General features: G+C 43.6%; 1 protein-coding gene and 1 long non-coding RNA gene across 2 annotated transcripts in view; both read right to left on the minus strand.

The window, feature by feature from the left end:
- The window catches only part of LOC138979863 (uncharacterized), a 474,427-nt gene that overhangs the window by 364,315 nt on the left and 83,785 nt on the right, over positions 1-26,327 (minus strand). The gene's annotated exons all lie outside the window — the stretch shown is intronic.
- LOC138980683 (mucin-22-like) overlaps positions 20,378-26,327 on the minus strand; it is a 28,049-nt gene continuing 22,099 nt past the window's right edge. The window contains exon 3 of the mRNA XM_070353591.1: positions 20,378-20,406. Coding sequence (XP_070209692.1) covers positions 20,378-20,406 — 29 coding nt within the window. The remainder of the gene's footprint in view (positions 20,407-26,327) is intronic.

A 26,327-nucleotide genomic window follows, 5' to 3' on the forward strand; every position in this document is an offset into this window, starting at 1 on the left:
CATTGGAACCAATTCTGCCAAGGAAATATGTCTCAGGACGCAAGTAGGTAACAACGGCCTCTGTAGTCTCCTTTCTCTTGCCACCCATTGTCTCCCATATGAACCAAGTTGAGCCTTGGTTTTCGCCTGGTAAACGTCTCTAGCTCATAGTGCTCTGGGGAATATGTCTGTAGCAAGAGTCTAGTATCTCCTTTCTCTAAGAGTCTCATGGGGAAATATGTACCCGAAGGAAGCAAGTTCTGCCTTGGTTTTCCAAGGTAAGCATTTCCTCATCTTTTGCAAACTCTTGTTTTAAATTAAAAAAATCAAAAAAAATCATAGTATTGAAGATTGTCTGTGTTTCCAACTTGAAACTGTAGGCATGCAGGAACAATAGCCCGTGTGGGTTTTGTCTTCTCTTGCCAACGTTTGTCTCACGGGGATGTGTTATTCCAATAGAAAGCAAGGTCTACATTGTATTCCCTTGGGAAACATATCTCCGGATGGTCCTTTTCTCTCTCTCTTTTTTTCCTCTTTTTCCAGCTATCGTCTCACAAGAACAAAAATAATACGAACCAGGTTTTTCTTAAGTTTCCCATGAGAAACGATGTCTAAGTGACTGATCATGACAGACTGTTGAGTTTGAATTTCTTAAGCAGGCAGATTGATTGAATGTTTTTATCATGCTTCACGCATTCTTTACTTTTCTGTTCTTTTACTTTTTTTGCGACGGTACTTGCACACGGCGTATCAGTAGTGTAGCTTCAACTTTTATTGCGAGAAAACCAAGCTTCGTTCTGGGTTTGAAACTCGCTCTACGCTTGACATCTCGTGCTGATATTTGCATGCATGACTGAACCCTGATCTGGAACGTGAACGTCTGCTCAGAACACAAATCGATGAAATCTATTGTTTTTGCCGACATGGCCCGTGCCAAACAAATGAAGCAGATAACAAAACAAACACAGAGGACATTTCGGGTTGTTTGAGGGTGCGGGCTCAGGGGAGAAGTGTGGCAAACTTAGGCGCAGCCACGTGCATGTGTTTGTAAACTGTGGATTGTGAGGAATGAATAAGTGGTACAAGACAGTTCACTATGGACTGCACACGCACACAAGCAAGTTCAAACACGCACGCGCGCGCGCACGCACACACTCACACACACAAATACACAAACGTGCGTACACACACACACACACAGAGGCACACACACACACACACACACACATACACACATACACACGCAAACACACACACACACACACATACACACACACACACACACACACACACACACACACACACACACACACACACACGGAGTCTACAACCACTACCACTACCAACATCACCATAGCCAACGCCAAAACCATTGACAACACCACCACCAACTATACTACCAACAGGAACGTTTATATCTCTCTTGCACATACACAAACATACACAATTGCAAGTACGTTAAGAACCATGCCCCCTCCCCTCACCCCCACCCCCCCCCCACCACCCCCACCACCCTCCTACTTACCCCTCCTCATTTTCTGGATCCACACCCCTTTCCACCCTCTTCAGCCACCCAGTCAAAGATGTAAGCGAAGCACTAGAAGATCTTTGGCCCAGTCGATTTGCTCAGACGTCGGCTGTCCTCCGGTATTTGTTTTACAAATCTTTTATTCTGTGAATGCAGAGTGACGTGTGTGTACAATCAAATCAATTGGGAACAAACATAAAAAAGTTTTTAGTTTGGAAATCTTTTATTCTGTAAATGTAGGTTGACCTGCATAGACAAGGAAACACTAATTGGGAACACACAGTTTGGTTTGAGCGTCTGTTATTGTGTAAATACAGGGTGCCATGTATATGTACAAGAAAGTCCCTTTGAGACCACACACCACCTGTTATTGTGTAACTACAGGGTGCCATGTATGTACAAGGAAGTCCCTTTGAGACCACACACCACCTGTTATTGTGTAACTACAGGGTGCCATGTATGTACAAGAAAGTCCCTTTGAGACCACACACCACCTGTTATTGTGTAACTACAGGGTGCCATGTTTGTACAAGAAAGTCCCTTTGAGACCACACACCACCTGTTATTGTGTAAATACAGGGTGCCATGTATGTACAAGGAAGTCCCTTTGAGACCACACACCACCTGTTATTGTGTAAATACAGGGTGGCATGTATGTACAAGGAAGTCCCTTTGAGACCACACACCACCTGTTATTGTGTAACTACAGGGTGCCATGTATGTACAAGAAAGCCCCTTTGAGACCACACACCACCTGTTATTGTGAAACTACAGGGTGCCATGTATGTACAAGAAAGTCCCTTTGAGACCACACACCACCTGTTATTGTGTATTAAATACAGGGTGCCATGTATGTACAAGAAAGTCCCTTTGAGACCACACACCACCTGTTATTGTGTAAATACAGGGTGCCATGTATGTACAAGGAAGTCCCTTTGAGACCACACACCACCTGTTATTGTGTAAATACAGGGTGGCATGTATGTACAAGGAAGTCCCTTTGAGACCACACACCACCTGTTATTGTGTAAATACAGGGTGCCATGTATGTACAATGAAGTCCCTTTGAGACCACACACCACCTGTTCTTGTGTAAATACAGGGTGCCATGTATGTACAAGGAAGTCCCTTTGAGACCACACACCACCTGTTATTGTGTAACTACAGGGTGCCATGTATGTACAAGAAAGCCCCTTTGAGACCACACACCACCTGTTATTGTGAAACTACAGGGTGCCATGTATATACAAGAAAGTCCCTTTGAGACCACACACCACCTGTTATTGTGTATTAAATACAGGGTGCCATGTATGTACAAGAAAGTCCCTTTGAGACCACACACCACCTGTTATTGTGTATTAAATACAGGGTGCCATGTATGTACAAGGAAGTCCCTTTGAGACCACACACCACCTGTTATTGTGTAAATACAGGGTGCCATGTATGTACAATGAAGTCCCTTTGAGACCACACACCACCTGTTCTTGTGTAAATACAGGGTGCCATGTATGTACAAGGAAGTCCCTTTGAGACCACACACCACCTGTTATTGTGTAACTACAGGGTGCCATGTATGTACAAGAAAGCCCCTTTGAGACCACACACCACCTGTTATTGTGAAACTACAGGGTGCCATGTATGTACAAGAAAGTCCCTTTGAGACCACACACCACCTGTTATTGTGTATTAAATACAGGGTGCCATGTATGTACAAGAAAGTCCCTTTGAGACCACACACCACCTGTTATTGTGTATTAAATACAGGGTGCCATGTATGTACAAGGAAGTCCCTTTGAGACCACACACCACCTGTTATTGTGTAAATACAGGGTGCCATGTATGTACAATGAAGTCCCTTTGAGACCACACACCACCTGTTCTTGTGTAAATACAGGGTGCCATGTATGTACAAGGAAGTCCCTTTGAGACCACACACCACCTGTTATTGTGTAACTACAGGGTGCCATGTATGTACAAGAAAGCCCCTTTGAGACCACACACCACCTGTTATTGTGAAACTACAGGGTGCCATGTATGTACAAGAAAGCCCCTTTGAGACCACACACCACCTGTTATTGTGAAACTACAGGGTGCCATGTATGTACAAGAAAGTCCCTTTGAGACCACACACCACCTGTTATTGTGTAAATACAGGGTGCCATGTATATGTACAAGAAAGTCCCTTTGAGACCACACACCACCTGTTATTCTTACAGGCACATTCCGTGTCGTCCGTGAACAAAAGGAGGATCAATAACGAACACAGCAGGAGTTGTTCTTCTGTAACAAATATTTTAAAAAAAATTAAATGCATAACAATTTCACTGAGCGTGTTTTTATTTCGTTGTTTTCATCTTTATTCATTCATTAAGTATCCATTTATTCATTTATCTAATTATTCTTAACAGTCATTTATTTGAAGATTAGTGTAAGTGTGTGCCTATCTGTGTTTTTTTCTCAGTCTGTGTCTATGTCTGTACTTATGTCTGTATCTATGTCTGTATCTATGTCTGTATCTATGTCCATGTCTATGTCTGTATCTATGTCTGTATCTATGTCTGTCTCCATGTCCGTCTCTATGTCTGTATCTATGTCTGTATCTATGTCGATGTCTGTATCTATGTCTGTCTCTATGTCTGTCTCTATGTCTGTATCTATGTCTGTATCTATGTCTGTCTCTATGTCTGTATCTATGTCTGTATCTATGTCTGTATCTATGTCTGTATCTATGTCGATGTCTGTATCTATGTCTGTCTCTATGTCTGTCTCTATGTCTGTATCTATGTCTGTATCTATGTCTGTCTCTATGTCTGTCTCTATGTCTGTCTCTATGTCTGTCTCTATGTCTGTCTCTATGTCTGTATCTATGTCTGTCTCTATGTCTGTCTCTATGTCTGTCTCTATGTCTGTCTCTATGTCTGTCTCTATGTCTATATCTATGTCTGTATCTATGTCTGTCTCTATGTCTGTATCTATGTCTGTATCTATGTCTGTGACAATGTATATGTCTGTATCTATGTCTGTCTCTATGTCTGTCTCTACCTATGTCTGTATCTATGTCTGTATCTATGTCTGTGACAATGTATATGTCTGTATCTATGTCTGTATCTATGTCTGTCTCTATGTCTGTCTCTACCTATGTCTGTATCTATGTCTGTATCTATGTCTGTATCTATGTCTGTAGCTATGTCTGTGACAATGTCGATGTCTGTCTCTATGTCTGTCTCTATGTCTGTCTCTATGTCTGTATCTATGTCTGTGACAATGTCGATGTCTGTATCTATGTCTGTATCTATGTCTGTATCTATGTCTGTGACAATGTCGATGTCTGTATCTATGTCTGTGTCTATGTCTGTATCTATGTCTGTCTCTATGTCTGTCTCTATGTCTGTATCTATGTCTGTATCTATGTATGTATCTATGTCTATGTCTGTGTCTATGTCTGTACTTATGTCTGTATCTATGTCTGTATCTATGTCTGTGTCTATGTCCATGTCTATGTCTGTATCTATGTCTGTATCTATGTCTGTATCTATGTCTGTATCTATGTCTGTATCTATGTCTGTATCTATGTCTGTGTCTATGTCTGTATCTATGTCTGTCTCTATGTCTGTCTCTATGTCTGTATCTATGTCTGTATCTATGTATGTATCTATGTCTATGCCATTGTCTGCCTGTCTATCTGTGTCACCGTCTCTGCAAAGATGGAAGTGTTTCTCGTACAGGGAAATGCACTTAAGTTTACTGACAGGGAATTCTTCCCCCTCCTACACCTATACACCTATCAATTCAGGTAGCCCCAGGTTAGGCTGCATGGAATCGAACAACAGACGGGACAAGGAATTACGAGTGGAAGTTTCAAACACAATATTGATTCTTTTATCAGGCCATTAAAGAAAGGCTGTGATCAATATTCTTGTTGTGGTTGACTGTTTTTCTGCACCCCGTAGAAAAGAGCTGCATACAATCTACTTGAGCTCCTAGTCAACAAGAGAACATGTAACGCTTTTCTTTCTTTCGTTTATTTTCCATCCACTAACTCTGGTTTCCCTCATTACCTTCTGTTAATTGTTATCTTTATTTTTTTTATTTTTTTTTTATTACCATCTTGTTTGTCATAGAATATCGTCTGCACACGAGTAGAAAGTGATACCTGCAATGTCAGGCCCCTCGGAGGAAGGGACGCCTCTTAGTAAAGGACATTTTGTTTATCAATGTGGCGGCAAATTTCGCTTCTCTTGAAGTGCACCTGCAATGTAGGGACGCGTTGGCTGGTCCCATCTATTAGGCGTTCTTTTATTACGGGAACCGCTCTTCACTTCTTATTCTCGCACTTCACGACGTTTTGTGTTGCAGTCATGGCTGCATGACCGCTTGCCACTTAGCAGGGTGTGTGTGGGGTTAATACGATTGAACAGTGTGTGAATCTGGGTGTCAACACTCAAACGCTCAGACACATGGTCACTTATGCACGCAAACGCACACATGTGCGCACAAACTGACACACACACACACACACCACACACACGCTCGCACGCGCATACCCACTCACATAAACAAGAACTCCCACCAACCCACCCACACACACACACACATACACACACGCGCAAACGCACACACTCACCTCTCCCCCCCCCAACTCACAAACACACAGACACAAAAACAACAACAAAACACCAATCCCAACTCTCATTCCCAGCCCTCAAACACACTGGAAGGTCAAAACCACGGACACATGTTGCTGGGGGTTGGGAGCATGCTTGCAGTATTGTTTGGCACGAGCATGAGCTCAGCCTCACCGCCCCCCCCCCCCCCCCCTTCACTCCAACCCCCCCCCCACCCCACCCCACCCCACCCCACCCCACTCCCCACACCCCCAGCGGTATGTGCCTGTTGTGAAAAAGCACACCTGACATGACCAGCGACGGTAGCAATCAGCCAGCGCGGCACTTGGTGTCCTCAGTGGACATCGTGATCTGGGTTAGGACATCCAGAGGTGGAGAAGTGATCTCCCCGTCATGCCATTCGCTCTACACCAAGCCAAAAGTTGCACCAGACAAGGCAAGACAGACTAGAAGTCCGGCTTATCTTATTGTCTTAAAAAAAATCGCCAGTAAACAGTTCGGCTAGCCGTCTCGGATTTGACCAGGTAAAAGTGGACAGTCTTGACTTATCTTGACTTGAGGCTCATGTAAAAGTGGACAGTCTTCACTTATCTTGACTTGAGGCTCAGGTAAAAGTGGACAGTCTTGACTTATCTTGACTTGAGGATAAGGTAAAAATGGACAGTCTTGACTTATCTTGACTTGAGGCTCAGGTAAAAGTGGACAGTCTTGACTTATCTTGACTTGAGGATAAGGTAAAAATGGACAGTCTTGACTTATCTTGACTTGAGGCTCAGGTAAAAATGGACAGTCTTGACTTATCTTGACTTGAGGCTCAGGTAAAAGTGGACAGTCTGACTTATCTTGACTTGAGGCTCAGGTAAAAATGGACAGTCTTGACTTATCTTGACTTGAGGCTCGGGTAAAAGTGGACAGTCTGACTCATCTTGACTTGGACAGAACTAGAGGCTGACCGGGGGCTGTCTGGACGAAGCTCCTCGCTTGGATTCTTGCCAAAAACTCAGATTGTACTTTGAAGTCTTTGTGAGAGTGCTGTCACAATTGCAGTGGGCAGCAGGGTTGCCAGCCCCTATATGCATTCAGAAGCTTGTTTATTTTTTTTAAGTAATAAATATACAATGAATCTGGTTTTCTACGTGTCATGACATGAACATTGACATTTTGTCAAAAGAAGTAAGATTTTCATTATACATTATTTATCATAGGCGTAGGCGGTAAATCTCACAAATCAAACTTTGGTTGATTATGTTCATTGGTTCATTTTACCTGGGAAAGGCTGAACTTCTTTAACCCAGTGTGGGACTTTCAGTGGGGCGACCACCCCCAACCCAGCGCGTCCCCGGGTGGCGGATAGGGGAACGGACTTCAGATATGAAGACCAGCCGCTTGCGGCCGCGGACCAAACTGCCTTTAACTGGCGGTGTTTCCTACCAGGGTGGAGTGGGGAAGCAGGCGGCACTGCTACTCTCTTCGAAATGCTCCATCGCCCTTCGACGGGACTCATCTAATGCGACTATGGGCGCATTAAAACCCTAGCTCCGGGTGGGATCCCGGCAAATCCTCCCCCCTGTGCTCTCAGGGTAGGACGTACGGGCCATGAGCTAAGCGGGGTGAGGCAACCCCGACAGAAACCTCGAGTGCTGAAGACGGAGGTACTGGGCTGCACGGCGCACTCTAATAAACCATGGTACCACGCATCAACGCCAACCATGACACCATCAGATAGAAGCGACACTCATGGCGCTCGCCCACTGAGGTCCCTCCGGGGTGAGGCAGCGCCGGGCTCCAAGCCTCAAAGGAGCCCAACCTCAGCTACTGGAGGTCCCTCTCGTCCGTCTTGCTGCGCCAGGGGACGGAGGAGGAATGCGACTGGTAGCACAACAACCACTTCAACATCCAAGAAGCGTCAACCTTTTATGGTGATGCATTGGAATGCAGAAGGAGTCATGAACAAGAAGACAGAGCTAGAACATATCTTGCATGAAAGGAGCATCAACGTCTGCTGCATTCAAGAAACCCACCTGCAGATGGGAAAAACCTTCAAGGTCAGAGGCTACCAGTGCTTCAGACAGGACAGAGCTGACAGACGCAAAGGCGGAGTCCTGACACTAGTTAGGAACAACATCCAAGCCTGCGAAACAGCCGTCCACATGGAGGGAGCAGAGTACCAGATGATTCGGGCCAAACTGAATGACACAGAGTTGCAGATCCTGAACTTTTACTGCCCCAACGACCGTCCACTATCCCTTGACACCATCGAAGTCCCAGACTCGAGCTTTCTCGCAGTAGGGGATTTCAACTCTCACTCCCAGAGTTGGGGTTACAGTCAGATGGATCGCCGGGGTGAAGAAGTGGAAGACTGGCAAGATGAACACCATCTCATCCTCATAAACTCCCCAAATGATACCCCAACCTTCTACTCCAGACGATGGCGCACTACCTCCACTCCAGATCTTGCTCTCTGCACCGAAGATGTCCACCGAGACGTCACCAGGGAGGTGGGAGAGCAGTTAGGAGGAAGTGACCACAGGCCAGTGTTCCTCTCCATCAACAGGAACACCATGAACTACCCTGTCCACCCTCGCTGGAACTACAAGAAGGCTAAATGGAGTCTTTTCAGACACCGAACAAACACTCTTACCAAGGACCTCCATGTCCAAGGTAGAGACATCAGTAACGTTGTCAGAGACCTGAACGCCTGCATCCTGCAAGCAGCCCACGAGTCTATCCCACGAGGTGCTCGCAAAGAGTACAAGCCATACTGGACCAACCAGCTACAAGAACTGCAGGATGAGGTGGAATCTGCCAGACAGGCAGCAGAAAGTAGCCCATCAGATGAGAACCACCTACGGCTCCAGCAGACAAAGGCTGAATTTCTCAAGGCAAAGAAATGAAAGATCCAGGCCAGACACAAAAGCCGCTGCGCTGAACCTTGAGAGAGATGGAACGAAGCTGTGGAGAGTCGTAGGACCGCTCTATGACAGAAGCCAGAATGTGACACTGGAAGAGAACGGAGAGATGCTGACAGGCAGACGAGCAGCTAACCGTCTTGCTGACAACTATGCAGACGAGAGCAATGTACCTGTCAGTCCTGTCCAACAAAGAGAAGCAAGAAGAGAACAGAGAGAGCGGCCACAACACCACACAGATGTGGAACCCATGAAGCAACCCCTCACTCTTCATGAGCTACAAATTGCCTTGAGGAAACTAAAAACCAGGAAATCCCCAGGGCCAGATGGGATCACGAACGAGATGCTGAAGCACCTAGGCAACACAGCTGTCGTGAAACTACTGGAGGTCTTCAATCTCAGCTGGGACACAGGCAAACTGGCACAAGTTTGGCGAGAGGCCATCATGATTCCTATCCATAAGAAAGGAAAGGACAAGAAGAAGCCTGCTAGTTACAGACCAATCAGCTTGACCAGCTGCACTGTGAAGACCCTAGAGAGGATGGTCAACCAGCGCCTGCTTTGGTATCTAGAGACTGAGAACATCCTGGCTCCTGAACAGGCAGGCTTCAGACAGTTTCACAGCACAGAAGACCAGGCAACCTATCTCTCCCAAGAAATAGAAGATGCATTCCAGGAACAGAAGGTCTTCTTCGCCACCTGGATTGATCTACAGAAAGCCTTTGACAAGGTCTGGACTGATGGTCTCCTCGTGAAACTGCAGAGATGTGGAATCGCAAGCAACATGCTGCGATGGATCAGATCCTATCTCCACAACCGCAGAGCAAGAATCTCAGTCAACGGTCGAGTCGGCAAGAAAATACTACTGCGACATGGTGTCCCACAAGGAGGAGTCCTCTCTCCTACACTCTTCTTGGTCTTCATCAACGACCTTGTACAAATTCTTCCCAAAGGTATCCACGCTGCATTATATGCTGATGATTTGGTGATGTGGTGCAAGGAGGAATACGCCACAACTGCCACTTACAGGATGCAACTGGCTGCTGACCGGTTGGCGGCATGGGCAGATGAATGGTGTGTTGCCATCAACAAGGAAAAGTCCTCCACAACACTCTTCACCCTATCCTCAAAACAAAAGACCGGAACCATCAAGCTTGGTGACACACCCCTGAGAAGTGATGACGAGGCAACATATCTTGGTGTCACTTTTGACAAGAAACAGACCTGGAAACCCCACATCCACAATGCTGAAGCAAAGGCCAGGCGCAAGCTTGCCATCATGCGGAAGCTAGCCGGAACCAGCTGGGGAGCAAACGAAGAGATACTCAAGCGAGTCTACCAGGGAGCAGTCAGGCCCCATCTTGAGTATGGCTCCACAGCTTGGTCTACAGCAGCGAAGACCCACCAGCAGACACTGGACAGGGTCCAAAACCAAGCCCTCAGGATCATTACTGGATCGATGAGATCCACACCAATAAAGGCCATGGAAGAAGTTGCTGCCATTCAACCCCTCAGTCAGAGAAGAGACGCCAAGGTCATGGTTCAGACAGAGAAATTCAAGTGCCTGCCTGCACATCCGATGAAGAAGAGGATGGATAACCTGACAAAGAACCGCCTCAAGCGCAGCAGCTTCTTACATGAAAGCAAGAGACTTGCCAGAGAGCACCAAGCCTCTGTACCTACATCAGCACTACCAATCAGCTTCTCAGATCTGCCGCAGCCATGGAATGAAGACTACAAGAATCTTCACATCTCCACCACAGTCCTCTACGTTACCTCAAGAGATTCCCAGAACGACACTGCCAGGCGCACCCTAACACTCGCCATGATTGCTGAACGGTACCCTGAAGACGCCTGGATCCACGCGTATACAGACGGTTCAGCAACAAACGCCGTGGCCAATGGAGGAGCAGGTGTACTTGTCAGATCTCCTGAGGGGCACACTTCTACAGCAGGGATACCAACAGGAAAGTACTGCTCAAACTATGCAGCAGAAGTTCAGGCCATCATGCAAGCAGCCTCCATGATTCATGACTCGGAAAGCGAATGCCCCCAAGTTGTTTTCCTCTCCGATGCACTGTCTGCCCTGGAAGCCCTTGCAGGAAACAAACTTCCTCGTCTGATGGAGAAACTCCAGGAGCTTGCCAAGACTCGACGAGTAGTCCTGCAATGGGTTCCAGCACACTGCGGAATTCCAGGCAATGAAACAGCTGATGAGCTCGCCAAACTCGGAGCCAGGGAGGAACAACCAGACAACCCAGTCAGCTTCGCTGAAAAGAAAACCCTCGTGAAGGCAGCAATGCGACCACAATCCACGAGAGACGCATATCATCTCCTAGAACGATGGCAGCAAGTAGTGATCATGCGACTACGAACTGGTCACTGTCGCCTCAACGCCCACATGTTCAGGAAGCTGAAGCTGACCCCATCACCAACCTGTCCCTGTGGTCTGGAAGACCAGACTCCAGAACATGTCTTAATGACATGCCCCCAACTCAAACCAATCAGAGACAAAGTGTGGCCAGCATCAGTCCCCCTCCGCACCGAACTCTGTGGGAGCAGACAAGACCTGGAAGCCACGACGTCATTCGTCTCGCAGACTAAACTGATGGTGTGACGGCGAACGCAAGAAGAAGAAGAAGAAGGTTCATTTTACATTTTCTTTCTCTTTTTCAAAATAAAAGTATAATATGCATTATATTTTAATAAACAGACATATATGTACTACTAGAGGAATACCCGGCTTCGCCGGGGTGAATCGCGAGACAGAGACAGACAGCGTGGCGGTTCACCACAATCACCTTTGAAGGCGAAGTCCTGTCAAACGGGATTAAGAATTTTAGAGCTTATTTCTTAGCCCTATATTATCTGTTGTGGCTTCTCAAATGCCAGAACATACAGACAGACAAAAGCCGCTAGACCCCATCACAAACAGAACTCTAGAATCCACAGGTTTTGCCCACACACACACACAAACACACACACACACACACAGAGAAGCCGTATATATATATGTATATCTATATCTATAAATATATAGAGATAGGTGACAGTGTATTTTTCGCGTGGCTATAAATTGATTCGACCTTTTCACTTTGACAGTAAGAACAACTTACGGGTGCAAGGGAAGCGTTCTGGACAGCGCCGTGACATTCTAAAAATAGTAACGTAGAAACGGGAATATGGATTGAAGCCACACGAAGGAAGGGAGATAAACGCAAAACACTGGAAGAGTTACTGGGAATGGTGAAATGAACAGAAAAACCAAAATCGGTTCAGCGCTGCGCGCTGAAAGCACGTGTTGAAATATCTCATCGATGATATTGTGTCCGGGGTGTAGCTGAATACGGTGTCCAAATTTGAAAAAGATCCACCGAGAACTTTGGCTTTGATGTGTCGGTATGGGGGCCCGGGTAGCTCAGGTGGAACCAAAATCAGTTCAGCGCTGCGCGCTGAGAGCACGTGTTGAAATATCTCATCGATGAGGTTGTGTCCGGGGTCTCTCTGAATAAGCCCACCAAATTTGAAGCAGATCCATCGAGAACTTTGGCCGTGCATGGCGAATACACACATACACACACACACAGACAGACAGACACAAGTCGTATATATATATTTATAGATGGTTGCCTCCGAGAACCGTTATCAGTTAACCCGACGGGTTGAGGGGGGGAGGGGGGGGGGGGGGGCAGTGGTATTTATAACATGTTCGTTCGTCCTACTTAGCACTGCTTTTGCTCATTCAAAAAGAGTGTACGCTGTTCCTGATACACAGATCGTCAGACACGTTTGCCTTGGTTTCCCCCAGATGATTTAGCAGCAGACCCGGTGAATGAACCTTTCTTTCTTTCTTTATTTGGTGTTTAACGTCGTTTTCAACCGTTCAAGGTTATATCGCGACGGGTGAATGAACCTGTCTCTTGGGGACCGACGTGGGCTTCATTAGGGCCTATGACCTTTTTGTCACTGCTTTTCATTTCCATTACTTTGTTGTTCCATTCCTGGGACATTTGGATCGTTTCCTTCCAGTGGTAAGCTAGCAGCAAAAGAAGCGCACTACCCAGGTGTGTGCGTTTGTAGGTGTACTCAGCCTCGTGTACTTATGACCGAGTTCTTAATTTCGTGCCACAGTAGTGACACGACGGTGGGACATGGATATCGTCTCTGACTCTGCAACTAAAGTAGACCCGCGTCAGTTTGTCTTTTTTCACTAGTGCATGCACGTTGTTCGTGTATAAGAGAGTCCCGGATGGCACTGGCCTGGGGTGGCTTATGTTATTGACATGCCATTCAGCAAATAAAAACGGTCACCCTAGCCCTGCATGAAGGTATCGACCAGAAGGCAGTTAATGACATACGGTACCGACACACGCACAGCCTTGCGCTGACCTAACGAGTATTTGCCTACTGCTGATAAGGCGAACTTTAAAAACAAATAAATGACAGAATGTCTACGTGACGCCATTAGTCGCTTGCGGGGGCGAGCTGACACCCTTGACAGATTGAAAGCAAGTAGAGCGTGAAGTCGGCTACTACAAAGCGGGGGCGAGATGGGAGGGGGCGAGTCGGTACCTCGCCATTATATCTATGACATCACGTAGTCTTGGCTGATGTAGATTGTGGAGAGCCGAGGGGTACTTGTCGCTCTTTAGTAAGTACCGCTCAGTCAGGCTTGACGCAGTGTCCCCCCCCCCCCCCCCCCCCCTGGGATCCTCTCTCTTGTTGGAGATAGGAATGTACATCAAGAGAGAGGGAAAGTCAAGAACTGAGGAGTAGTTTTCTGTATAGACGATTTTCGGAAATAACTCTGTCAGGATTTACCCCCCGCTAACAAAACCTCGCAAAACAGGAAATACATGGTCGACCAGTTAAAACAACGATCGTGGCGAATAACTGGCTACGATATGTATGTTTTGCAGTTTTCAATCGATATGATGCCTATTTCTTTCAGAAATCTACACATCAACCCACGATTCACCTGACGGCCTGCAGCGATCGCAAAGGCCCTGTTCACACAGCTCTACGTCCTAACGAAGACCATGCCGATCACTTCGCAAGTTTGCAAGTGGTACGCAGTTTTGTGTCCGGGATAGGACTGCGCAACAGCAGGGAAAGAAAGAGTAGAGCCGAGGGGTACTTCTGTACACTTAGCTAGTACCACTCAGCCTGTCTCGGTGCAGTGTCCCCTCTGGGACGTGATGGTGGCGTTGTGTTTGGGGAAGGAATGCACGGCAGGGGACCGACAGGACATTTCCCCCTGTCCCACACTTCCCAGTCCGTCAGGCGCGCCGTACCGCACGGCAGAAGCAGCAGTATTGCAGCACGGCAGCGGCAGTAAGCAGCTGTAACTGGCCAGGGAGGGAGTTAAAGGCTAGTTTCACGTGCGGCATTTTGTGACCTAGTTCTTGACAGTGACAGTGTGAGGGTGATACAGTCTACTCTGTGGTTTCTCTGTGTGTGTGTGTGTGTGTGTGTGTGCTGGGGGAGTTGGATGTGTTAATTTCCTGATCGAAGTTCGTCCTGTGTTCGACGAAGAAGTCTTTGAGGCGTGTAACTTAAAGTGAGTCACTTTTTGTTCCTTTGTCCTTTCCATCATTATTTTGTTTTGTTTAAAAAAAATGTCTTTCTTTATTTTAAAGCTGATTATATTGGTAATGTTCTGGAACGTGGGTATATATGTGTGTGTGTGTGTGTGTGTGTGTGTGTGTGTGTGGGTGTGTATGTGTGTGTGTGTGGGTGTGTGTGTGTGTGTGTGTGTGTGTGTGTGTGTGTGTGTGTGTGTGTGTGTGTGTGTTCGCCGGTCTGTCTGCGTCTTCTCTTTCCTTTTTTATCTGCCTATATCTTTGCGTGAGTGTGTAAGCTTGAGCTCCCATTCATCCTTGAAAAAATGAAATAGAACAAAAAATGTTTTTGTTTCAACTTCAAAAATATATCTGTGTGCGATTTATTGATTCAGAACCTTGTTCCCTTGTAGTTGGACGGAGTGTGATACTAGCGGATACAACGGATACGAGACACAACGGATACGGAATATTGAAAAGCATCATGAGCAGAAAGTTCTTCTTCGGAAAGAAAGAGGATAAAAAGAAACGAGAGAAACAAAAAGGGAGGGATCTCGGACTCACCGACAAAGAGTTTGATGGTACGTTTTTGTCTTCCTTTCGCTCCCCTTCTCTCTGGTTTTTTTTTGTTTTTGTTTTTTTGTTTTTTGCTTTTTAGTTTTTGTTCAGTGTCTTTGTGGGTTTTCCTTCATGTTTGTTAGGTACAGACCTCAGTTTACATTTCAAGGTCTGTTAAGGGATTTTACATCCATCTGTCCTTCCTTCCTTCCTTCTTTCTATTTTAAATGTTTGCCTTCCTAACGTACGTGTGTCTGTCTTTCACGCCTTGAGTCGCCTTGTGCTGAGATATGTGCGCGTTATAAATCCTCGTATTACTATTATTAATATTATTTCCTTTAGATTAGAATCATAAAAAATACCATTTGAGGAACCTTTTCTTTATTTTATAATTAGTACTATTAACATTCCTTGACGTACAAGAAGTGATGCTGCAATCAACTAAATCCTACCGACTCCCACCAACAGGAAATAACTGTTTTGTTACCAATCACATTGTTACTATTGAATAAAGCAAAAATGTAGACGACCACCTTTAATGTCCTTTCATTTTTAATATCTTATAGTCACCCAGCTTTCTTTTGGAAGATCCATGCACGCAGGTGCGAACGCTCAGTGAGAATTCTGGTCACCTTTTGCCTATACTGAATTCAAGGGGGTAAAGGAGTTGTCTCTTTATGTCAGCATCATACGGGAAAGCTATAATAACTCAACATCCAAAAGTAACAAGAAGGACAGAAAATATGTCAAATTGACCCTTGATTGAGTCTGGCGGGCAGACTTACCCAGCTGTATGATCTCTCCGTATTGTAGGCTTACATCATTCGGGAAATATCGGCACCGACAAATGTCAGAAACCCATAAATAACTGAAGTACCAGCGGAAAAGAAGATTTTTATTTGCCATCCCTAGAGCTTGCAAAGGCAGGCAAATCTATTGATTATATTTTCTTTCAATCATGCGCATCACAAGGGGAAAACTGGAGAACGATGAAAGCTTTTGAAAAAAAAAAATCAAAATAAATCAATTGTTTTTGTTGAGCTCGGTATGTATAGGCAGGCGAACCTTCTGATTATTTTTTCAACCGGGTGCAACATACAGGATATACACTTAAAAAAAAACATATTGGAGAAACAAACAAACAATGATAATGTTAAAAAAAAAGACAAAAGTCAAAGTTGAAACATATTCCCCTTCGATTGACCTCGGCTGTAAGGCAGATCTTCGGAATATTTTTTCTTTCAGTCTTGTGCATCTTACTGGTTATATTGGAAGACACAAAACGATGTAAGGCGAAAATACAACATTTAGTCAAGCTGTCGAACTCACAGAATGAATTCGAAACTGAACGCACTGCATTTTTTCAGCAAGACCGTATACTCGTAGCATCGTCAGTCCACCGCTCGTGGCAAAGGCAGTGAAATTGACGATCCAGAATAGCGCGGTAGTGGTTCCGCTAAGCAGGACAGCACGCTTTTCTGTATCTCTTTTCTTTTTAACTTTCTGAGCTTGTTTTTAACCCAAACATATCATGTCTGTATATTTTTGGAATCAGGAACCGACAAGGAATAAGACGAAATTGTTTTTAAATCGATTTCGAAAATTTAATTTTAATCTAATTTTTTTAAATTTTTAATTTTGAGAGCTTGTGTTTAATCCGAATATAACATATTTATATGTTTTTGGAATCAGAAAATGATGAAGAATAAGACGAAATTGTTTTTGGATCGTTTTATAAAAAAGTAGTTTTAATTACAATTTTCAGATTATTTTGTAATGTCATCAATTAATGTTTAAGCCTCCAAGCTGAAATGCAATACCAAAGTCCGGGCTTTGTCGAAAATTACTTTACCAAAACGTCAATCAATTTCATTGAAAAATGAGGGTGTGACAGTGCCGCCTCAACTTTTTCAAAAAGCCGGATATGACGTCAGCAAAGACATTTATCAAACAAAAGAAAAACTCGTCTGGGGATATCATTCCCAGGAACTATCATGTAAAATTTCATGAAGATCGGTCCAGTAGTTTACTCTGAATCGCTCTACACACACACACACACACACACACACACACACACACACACACACACACACACACACACACACACACACACACACACACCTCGACCCTCGTCTCGATTCCCCCTTTATGTTAAAACTTTTAGTCAAAACTTGACTAAATGTAAAAAAGAAATGAAAAATGCCAAAAATGTGCCCTTGATTGAGCTAGGCAGGCAGGCAAGCCTTCTTGTTAACTTTTCTTTCAGCCTTACACGGGACATTCTAAAAAAAACACCACAGTTTTAAATACCAAAGAACAAGAAAGAAAAGAACAAAATGTCAAGGATTGCCGTCCATAAAATTCGGCCGGCAGACAAACATTATCTTTGCTGATGTGAAATACTTGAAAACAACGAAATCTCGTCACCTAAAAAAAAAAACGACAGGAAAGAAAAGAAAAAGTCAAATTTGTCCTCGATTGAGCCCGTCTGGCAGGCCAACATTCTAATGATCTTTTCTGTTAGCCTTGTGATTGTAAACCCAGCCCTACACGCTTCTCAAATCGAATCTTTCTCCCTCGCACCCTTTGCTTCCAAGCCTCCGTCAAGTGACGCCACAGCCATTCATTACAACCTGTCATCAAACGGGACCGACGCACAAAAAATAACGGAGGAAAAAAGAAACTTTGGCGATAAAGAGCGATAGAAAAATCAATAGAACAGTACAAATCAAACCGCTGCCTGTTTGGTGGCCAACCGCACGTGAATCCTTGATTGCAAACGGGTGCGATGACCCATTGACCTAGATTTGCAGCGTGCATTTGAGTTACTTTATATCTTGATGAAGTAGATAATGATGCCGGAATATGCACGCTGGCACACACAGGCAGACTTGTCCTTTTATCGATCAAGATTAAAGCACCATGCAGTGATCTGCCTATGCTTTTGCACGGTATAACTTGCACAAATACGCAGATGACACGGAAATAGACAACTTGAAGTACCCCTCCGAGTGATTTCCTAAAACTCTCTGATTACACCTGATGTAAAACAAAAACTTGGATGAACAAAATCAAGTGAATGATGACAAAACAGAACTCATGGCTGTAAGAAGCAAACATTGTCTGAAAGAGGTATCGACACAAACTCTCGTCCTTAGTGAACACTCTGTCCCATTCCAGTCTGCAGTGAAATACAATGTAGCCTACTTTTGTTGTTTACCTTGATCTCCATGACAAACACATTGCCCTTCTCTGTCGTTCCTCCATTTACACAAGATAAATACCATTCGCCCATACCTCTCAGTCACTTCTACCGCACAAATAGTTCCCTCTCTGGTCCTTTCTAGGCTTGACTAATACAACTCTGTTCTTTCTGGTGTCAGCCATTCATTACAACCAGTCAAAAGGTTCACAACTGTGCGGCTACAGTTGTGCTTTGAATGCGCAAAAGGCATCGCGCTACGACTCTCCTCAAACAGATCCACTGACTTCCGGTTGAAACCAAAGTGGAATACAAGATAGCCTGTCTTCCTTTCGGCACTTTGACAACACCCTTGCCTTCCTCTATACCTATCCTCAGTACTGCACATTTATGAACCCTCTCGCTCTCTCAGGTCCAGCTCTGAAACGCTCCTCAAAGTACCAAACTTTAAATTGGAAACATAATCAAACAATCTGAATGTTGCACCAAAACATCCACTCTTCATATGAAGCAGCTAAGCGGTTGAGTGTTGGTATGTGTGCAAAGGCTTGTTTCATGTTAAGGCTTGTTTCATGTAAAGCCATGGAGAGATCAGTTTTGGAATGTGTGCAAAGGCTTGTTTCATGTAAAGCCATGGAGAGATCAGTGGTGGTATGTGTGCAAAGGCTTGTTTCATATAAAGGCTTGTTTCATGTAAAGGCTTGTTTCATGTAAAGGCTTGTTTCATGTAAAGCCATGGAGAGATCAGTGGTGGTATGTGTGCAAAGGCTTGTTTCATATAAAGGCTTGTTTCATGGAAAGGCTTGTTTCATGTAAAGGCTTGTTTCATGTAAAGCCATGGAGAGATCAGTGGTGGTATGTGTGTAAAGGCTTGTTTCATGTAAAGCCATGGAGAGATCAGTGGTGGTATGTGTGTAAAGGCTTGTTTCATGTAAAGCCATGGAGAGATCAGTGGTGCTATGTGTGTAAAGGCTTTCATGTAAAGCCATGGAGAGATCAGTGGTGGTATGTGTGTAAAGGCTTTCATGTAAAGCCATGGAGAGATCAGTGGTGGTATGTGTGTTAAGGCTTGTTTCATGTAAAGCCATGGAGAGATCAGTGGTGGTATGTGTGTAAAGGCTTTCATGTAAAGCCATGGAGAGATCAGTGGTGGTATGTGTGTAAAGGCTTGTTTCATGTAAAGCCATGGAGAGATCAGTGGTGGTATGTGTGTAAAGGCTTGTTTCATGTAAAGCCATGGAGAGATCAATGGTGGTTTTGTGCGATCGTTGTACGGGAAAGAAAAGCCAACGACATGCAGGTAGTGTCACACATCTCTTATTGGAAGAACTAGGGGCCAGTTGCTAATATTTGTAATTCCGACACCAAAAATACATTAAAGGAAACATTTCTCTTTCCGTAACTGATCTTGGGGGATTTCTGTAACAATACTTGACAACTTTTCATCAGGAACATGTATTTCAACGTTGTAGTGTTTGGGTGAAGCACTGATTCAGTCATTAAATTAAGTCTGCATTACGTCTCTTTCTCTCATGTTTATTACTGTCGTTCTGTTTTGAATCTACTCTTCCAGCTCATAAGATGTGCACACTAGCTTTGAATAAGAGTGAATTATGTCTCATTTTCTATCTTCTTAGTTTCTTTTCTTACAAATATTTTACTGTTCTGTTTTGAAGCCACCCTTTCAGGCCTCAAGAGCTGCACACACTAGCTGTGTTGCGGCGTGAAACAAAGACGTTCACACACAATTAATGATAACATGAATCGACATAGAAAGTGCTACTTATTGCATTCGGGAACATGCCATGCACTTGTATTAGTCCCACACCTTGTAGTGTCCACAGCATTCACATCGCGGTCTTAAAGGAGCTGTCCCAAATAAAGTCAAACTTTGTCCAGTGCGCCGCGATGGACAGGCCTTCTCATTATTTTCAAACCACAATTATTCATGCCTCGATAAGAACTCAACGGGCATCCCTGTCCGCACACTCCACACAGTGGACCCCCGCCCCACTCTAGTCCTTCTTTTTCAGCACCATCAAGTCTAAGAAAATCAACAACAGAAACAATAACAACAACAACAACATTAACAACAACACCACACCACACCACACCACACCACCACCACCACCATAAAAACAACAACAACAACAACAACACCAAGAACACCACCACCATCACCACCACCACCACCACCACCAACAACAACAACAACAACAACACCAAGAACACCACCACCATCACCACCACAAGTAAAGCAAGTCGCGTAAGGCGAAAATACAACATTTAGTCAAGCTGTCGTACTCACAGAATGAAACTGAACGCACTGCATTTTTTTTCTCACCAAGACCGTATACCCAAAGCATCGTCAGTCCACCGCTCGTGGCAAAGGCAGTGAAATTGACTAGCCAGAATAGCGCGGTAGTGGTTGCGCTGAGCAGGATCGCACGCTTTTCTGTATCTCTGTTCTTTTTAACTTTCTGAGCTTGTTTTTAATTCAAATATATGATATCTATATGTTTTTGGAATCAGGATCCGACAAAGAATAAGATCAAATTGTTTTCAAATCGATTCCGGAAATTTAATTTTAATCATAATTTTTATATATTTAATTTTTTAGAGCTGGGTTTTAATCCAAATATGACATATGTATATGTTTTTGGAATCAGAAAATAATGAAGAATAAGATGAAATTATTTTTGGATCATTTTTTACAAAAATAATTTTAATTACAATTTTCAGATTTTTAATGACCAAACGCATTAGTTACTTTTTAAGCCTCCAAGCTAAAATGTAATACCAAAGTCCGGCCTTCGTCGAAGATTGCTTGACCAAAATTTCAATCTATTTGATCAGAAAATGAGGGCGTGACAGTGCGGCCTCAACTTTCACAAAAAGCCGGATATGACGTCATCAAAGATATTTATAAAAAAAAAAATTTAAAAACAACTCCGGGGATATCATACTCAGGAACTTTCATGTAAAGTTTTATAAAGATCGGTTCAGTATTTTTCTCTGAATCGCTCTACACATACACACACACAGGCACACAGACACACACATACACACACACACACACACACACACACACACACACACACACACACACACACACACACACACACACACACACACACACACACACACACACACACATACACCACGACCCTCGTTTCGATTCCTCATCTATGTTAAAACATTTAGTCAAAACTTGACTAAGATAGACACCAGCCTACTGCTTTTCAAACACCCTCTGCAACACCTTCAAATTCCCTCACCACCTCCGATTCCCGGAAGCATACGAGGGTTTTGCGAACAAACACAGTACAGCGAGCGTTGTCCTATTCGCACAATGGTCAGGAATTAGATTAGACAAAAGCACACTGGCGGGATACAAACAGGGGGAAAATTCGCCCGAGTGAATAATTTATTATGATAGCTGCCTGAATGGCTCGCTGTGAGCTTTCCGCCGCCGAGTGTCGCCGTCACTCTCGTATTGTGAACGAAAATGTCTGGATCAAGAGATGGTTGTCTTTAAAAACCATTCGATAGCGGTTGATCCCGAAAATCGGCTTCACTAATATTTTGCTGATATTTTGCCTGTGATAACTTCAGAATGTGTTGAAACAAGTATGAAAAAATGAGAGAAATCTATGATACAGCGTTTTGAATATGATAAGAAGCCATAGGTTGAGTCATTGAATTGGGTATCTAACCGGTAAATTACAATCACAGGACCTATTTTGGAAGTGGTATAAATCCCTGGTTTACGTTTGTTGTAATAATGTTTTTCTGTTTGAATTATTGTAGGGGAAGGGCCCCTAATATGGACCACTTTTTACATTTAGTCAAGTTTTGACTAAATGTTTTAACGTAGAGGGGGGAATCGAGACGAGGGTCGTGGTGTATGTGTGTGTGTCTGTGTGTGTGTGTGTAGAGCGATTCAGAGAAAACTGCTGGACCGATCTTCATGAAACTTGACATGAGAGATCCTGAGTATGGTATCTCCAGACGTTTTTTTCTCTTTTTTTTTTATAAATGTTTTTGATGACGTCATATCCGGCTTTTCGTGAAAGTTGAGGCGGCACTGTCATGCTCTCAATTTTGGTTTAAACAGTGTTTATTCAACAATTCATATGTATTTGAACATGATACATGTTACGGATGCTCTCATTTTTCAACCAAATTGGTTGAAATTTTGGTCAAGTAATCTTCGACGAAGCCCGGACTTTGGTATTGCATTTCAGCTTGGAGGCTTAAAATTTAATTAATGAGTTTGCTCATTAAAGTTGTTATTAAAATCGATTTTTCGCAAACAGATTTAAAATTCACAAATGGTCTGAGCGCCCAATATGGACAAGTGAAGAGGCCTTCACAAATCACTGTAAAAATACCCTTTTACTTCAACAATACATGATACAACTTAGTGTGTAAGTCAGACTAATTAAAACAGCTTTAGATTTATCGGTTTCGGGTCGATGAGAGCATTATTTGAAGCACACCAGGAAACTAATGAAGCTTATCCAAAATATAGTGAAAATAAGTGACATTATCAACTACCACGAAAAGAAGACTATTTGATTTGATTTTTGGTGAAATCTCGAGAGCTAGGTATAGGTTATTTTCAGCAAGCCTCTTAAAGGCACAGTAAGCCTCCCGTAAACCATCACAGAGCTCCCCGAGCGTCTAAATACAGTACAAGCATACTTCCATTTGAACGCTCACCGAACGGGAACATCCTGGCTGCTTTCTGTCGAGCGTGAGACATTTTCAAAGAATTTATTTTCGTAGACTTGTTCCGTTAACAACAACGGCGCCTCGTTTTTGCGCTAGACCTAACTTTTAAAATCTAAATAATAAATTGACAGCTTGTTACACAAACATTCTTTAATCATAAAAGAATTCGTTTTTCATCAAGACAAGATCAGAACAATTCGAAGTTGTGAAAGTTTAAAAAAAGAAAAGCCCGGAAGCAGGGTCACGCAAGGGTCGTAGCAGACGACGGCCGGTTTATCAGTGCAAATCGCCGTTCCTCTCAACAGTCAAAAGCCATCGCTAGAGTTCTTGTGAACCACAGCCGTTGTTTCGTGCATAAAAAAAACGTGCTATTGTAGATAAGCTCACGTCGAGTCGCATTCAAATGACTAACTATGACGACTGCATTGTGAAAAGGGAAAACTGGATCACACGGGTTCACGATGGCTCAGGGGTAAGATAAACCACGCAAAAATAAATTCTTTGAAAATTGTTCGCTCTTTACGGAGGGCACCTAGGACGGTGAGTGTTTAAATGAAATGGTGTTTGTACTGTGTGTAAAAGCCTGACCGTATCTCTGATGGTTTACGGGAGGCTTACTCTGCCTTTAATGAATTAATAAAAAAAAAATAAAAAAAAATAAATAAAAAACTCTAGTGAACGACGAAGAAGAAGAAGAAGAATTAATTAAAATAGTGTGTAGCTTTAAATTTCTTCTATTTGTTGAAGGTGGTCCTTATTAGGGGACACACACATATTTTAAGATTTTGCTATTATCTTTTGTTTGCAGTAGAAACTGGGGGTCAACACTGCTAAAATGTAACAAATACGGTCTTAGCTCTCATATATATAGCATTTTTGTGTGTGATAACAGCTTTGGCTGTGGGCAGAAACGAGTCCGTTTTAGGCGGCAAATTTAGAGTGAACGCTGCAAAAAGTTATAAAGGGAAAAAGCCTAACGGTTTTGAGGTTTGTGATTTTGCAACTGTTTTCACATGTGCAAGTTATCTAGAGAAGATGAATACAGCGAATGAAATTGGTTTGAACGCTCTAGTGCCTTTAGTTTGTCAGAACAGGAGGTGGTCCATATTAGGAGCCGATCCATATTAGGAGCCCTTCCCCTACGTGGAGACTATACTGGCCTAAGACGAGCGAGCAACAGAGTGTGGAAACAACGAAAGAAAAAACAAGCAAACAAACAAACAAATAAGCAAGCAAGCACACAAACAAACAAGCACAAGTTAGCGAACGAACATGCAAACAGATAAATAAGCAAAGCAAATAAGCAAGCAACCAAACAAACAAAAGTTGGCATACAAACAAGCAAACAAACGAATTAAAAACATCACACACAAAAACAACAGAACGGGCGGTTTATATTTCTAGCATTCCAGACAAACTTTCGCCTTCAGTAGGAGTAGCCGACTTTCCCAGACGAAGTCACTTTGTCTTGGGAGAGAGAACAGGTTTTCTTTTGGAAACAACTAATGATCCAGCGTCAAGGGAAATTGCAGAACCTACTGTAGTCAATTTGAATGAGAGAAAAGCAAACAAACATGAACAAAATAGGCGAAGGAATGGAAAATGCAATACAAAACATTCCAAACATCTCGGCCTATTGGTCTCTTGCGTGGTTATTGTCCTGTTATGCCTGGCTAGACCAACATGCCGGTACAAATAATTGATCAGTGTCGCTTCGAATACAGTAATGTATGTCCTGCTTTCAGCTTCTCTGGAGGGCGTTCCATTGGTTCATGTTTCAGCTTCTCTGGAGGGCGTTCCATTTGTTCATGTTTGAGATGAATACTATAGACATAAAGGGGTATCGCATTGCCTGCGAAATGCATTCATGATCAAATACTCAAAAGGTACCAACGATGTATACTAACATTTAGTTAGTTCGGTTATCACATTTTTATAGGTGTGATCGTTGTACGATGCCTTATAGGTGTGATCGTTGTACGATGCCTTATAGGTGTGATCGTTGTACGATGCCTTATAGGTGTGATCGTTGTACGATGCCTTATAGGTGTGATCGTTGTACGATGCCTTATAGGTGTGATCGTTGTACGATGCCTTATAGGTGTGATCGTTGTACGATGCCTCATAGGTGTGATCGTTGTACGATGCCTTATAGGTGTGATCGTTGTACGATGCCTTATAGGTGTGATCGTTGTACGATGCCTTATAGGTGTGATCGTTGTACGATGCCTTATAGGTGTGATCGTTGTACGATGCCTTATAGATGTGATCGTTGTACGATGCCTTTCTAGTTTTGTTTGTTTGCTTGTTTTTGTTTGTCTGTTTGTTTGTTTGTTTGGTTGGTTGGTTTGTTGGTTGTTTGGATTTTTTGTTTGTTTTTGTTGGTTTGTCTGTTTGTCCTACTGATGCTGATGCAGTTATGGCCGTCTGAATTATTAATAACCGTGAGAAACAGATATATGAGAAATTATAATTTGAAATGTACGTCAGAGTTTTCAAAACAAATATAACTGTACATCAGTGTACACACAGACATACCATGCCCACGTCTTCGAGTCGTGCGAAAGCTGATGTTCCGCTTGACCGGTCAGAGACATGAAAAGTGACAGGAGTCGAAGCTCATTTCTGTTGTGATCATGTTGCGCGTACAGCGGGTTCGTGTTTTGCATCGTGTGACTTCATATTGAAGTGAACGAGATCCTTGACACGATCCTAGCAACCAGTCTAATCACTATATTGTGTGACGAGAATGCACAGGGACCCGATCTATCCCGTGCACACAACAGAGCAAGAAGAGCGAATGATGAATTTTTAAACAGGCCGAGTGAACTGCCAGCGGACAGAAATGTTGTTTTCTTCGCCCAGCTGATCTGTCACAATGGCCCAGGACACGAACAGATATCGATCTCTCTTCCTGATCAAACAACAGTGTTCCGTTTGGTTGGCGTTGCGCGCTTCTTGTTTTCTTTCCATCCAGAGTCACCTCATTTTCTGTGCGAACCATGTTGTAAATCATTCCAGACTGCCTTGCTTACTGTGCGAAGCTGGATTTTATTTTTTAATGAATTATAAACACCCTTTGATATGTTCCATGTGTGTCGTTTTGGGATCGATGCTTTCGTTTCTTAGCCTTTCCTCTTGTTAAAAACAAATTAACACCAATGTCAACGTGCGAAATTAATTCAGATATCAGATACACACACACACACACTCACACACACAGACAAA

Source organism: Littorina saxatilis, linkage group LG11, assembly GCF_037325665.1.
Source record: "Littorina saxatilis isolate snail1 linkage group LG11, US_GU_Lsax_2.0, whole genome shotgun sequence".
Lineage (NCBI taxonomy): Eukaryota > Metazoa > Mollusca > Gastropoda > Littorinimorpha > Littorinidae > Littorina > Littorina saxatilis.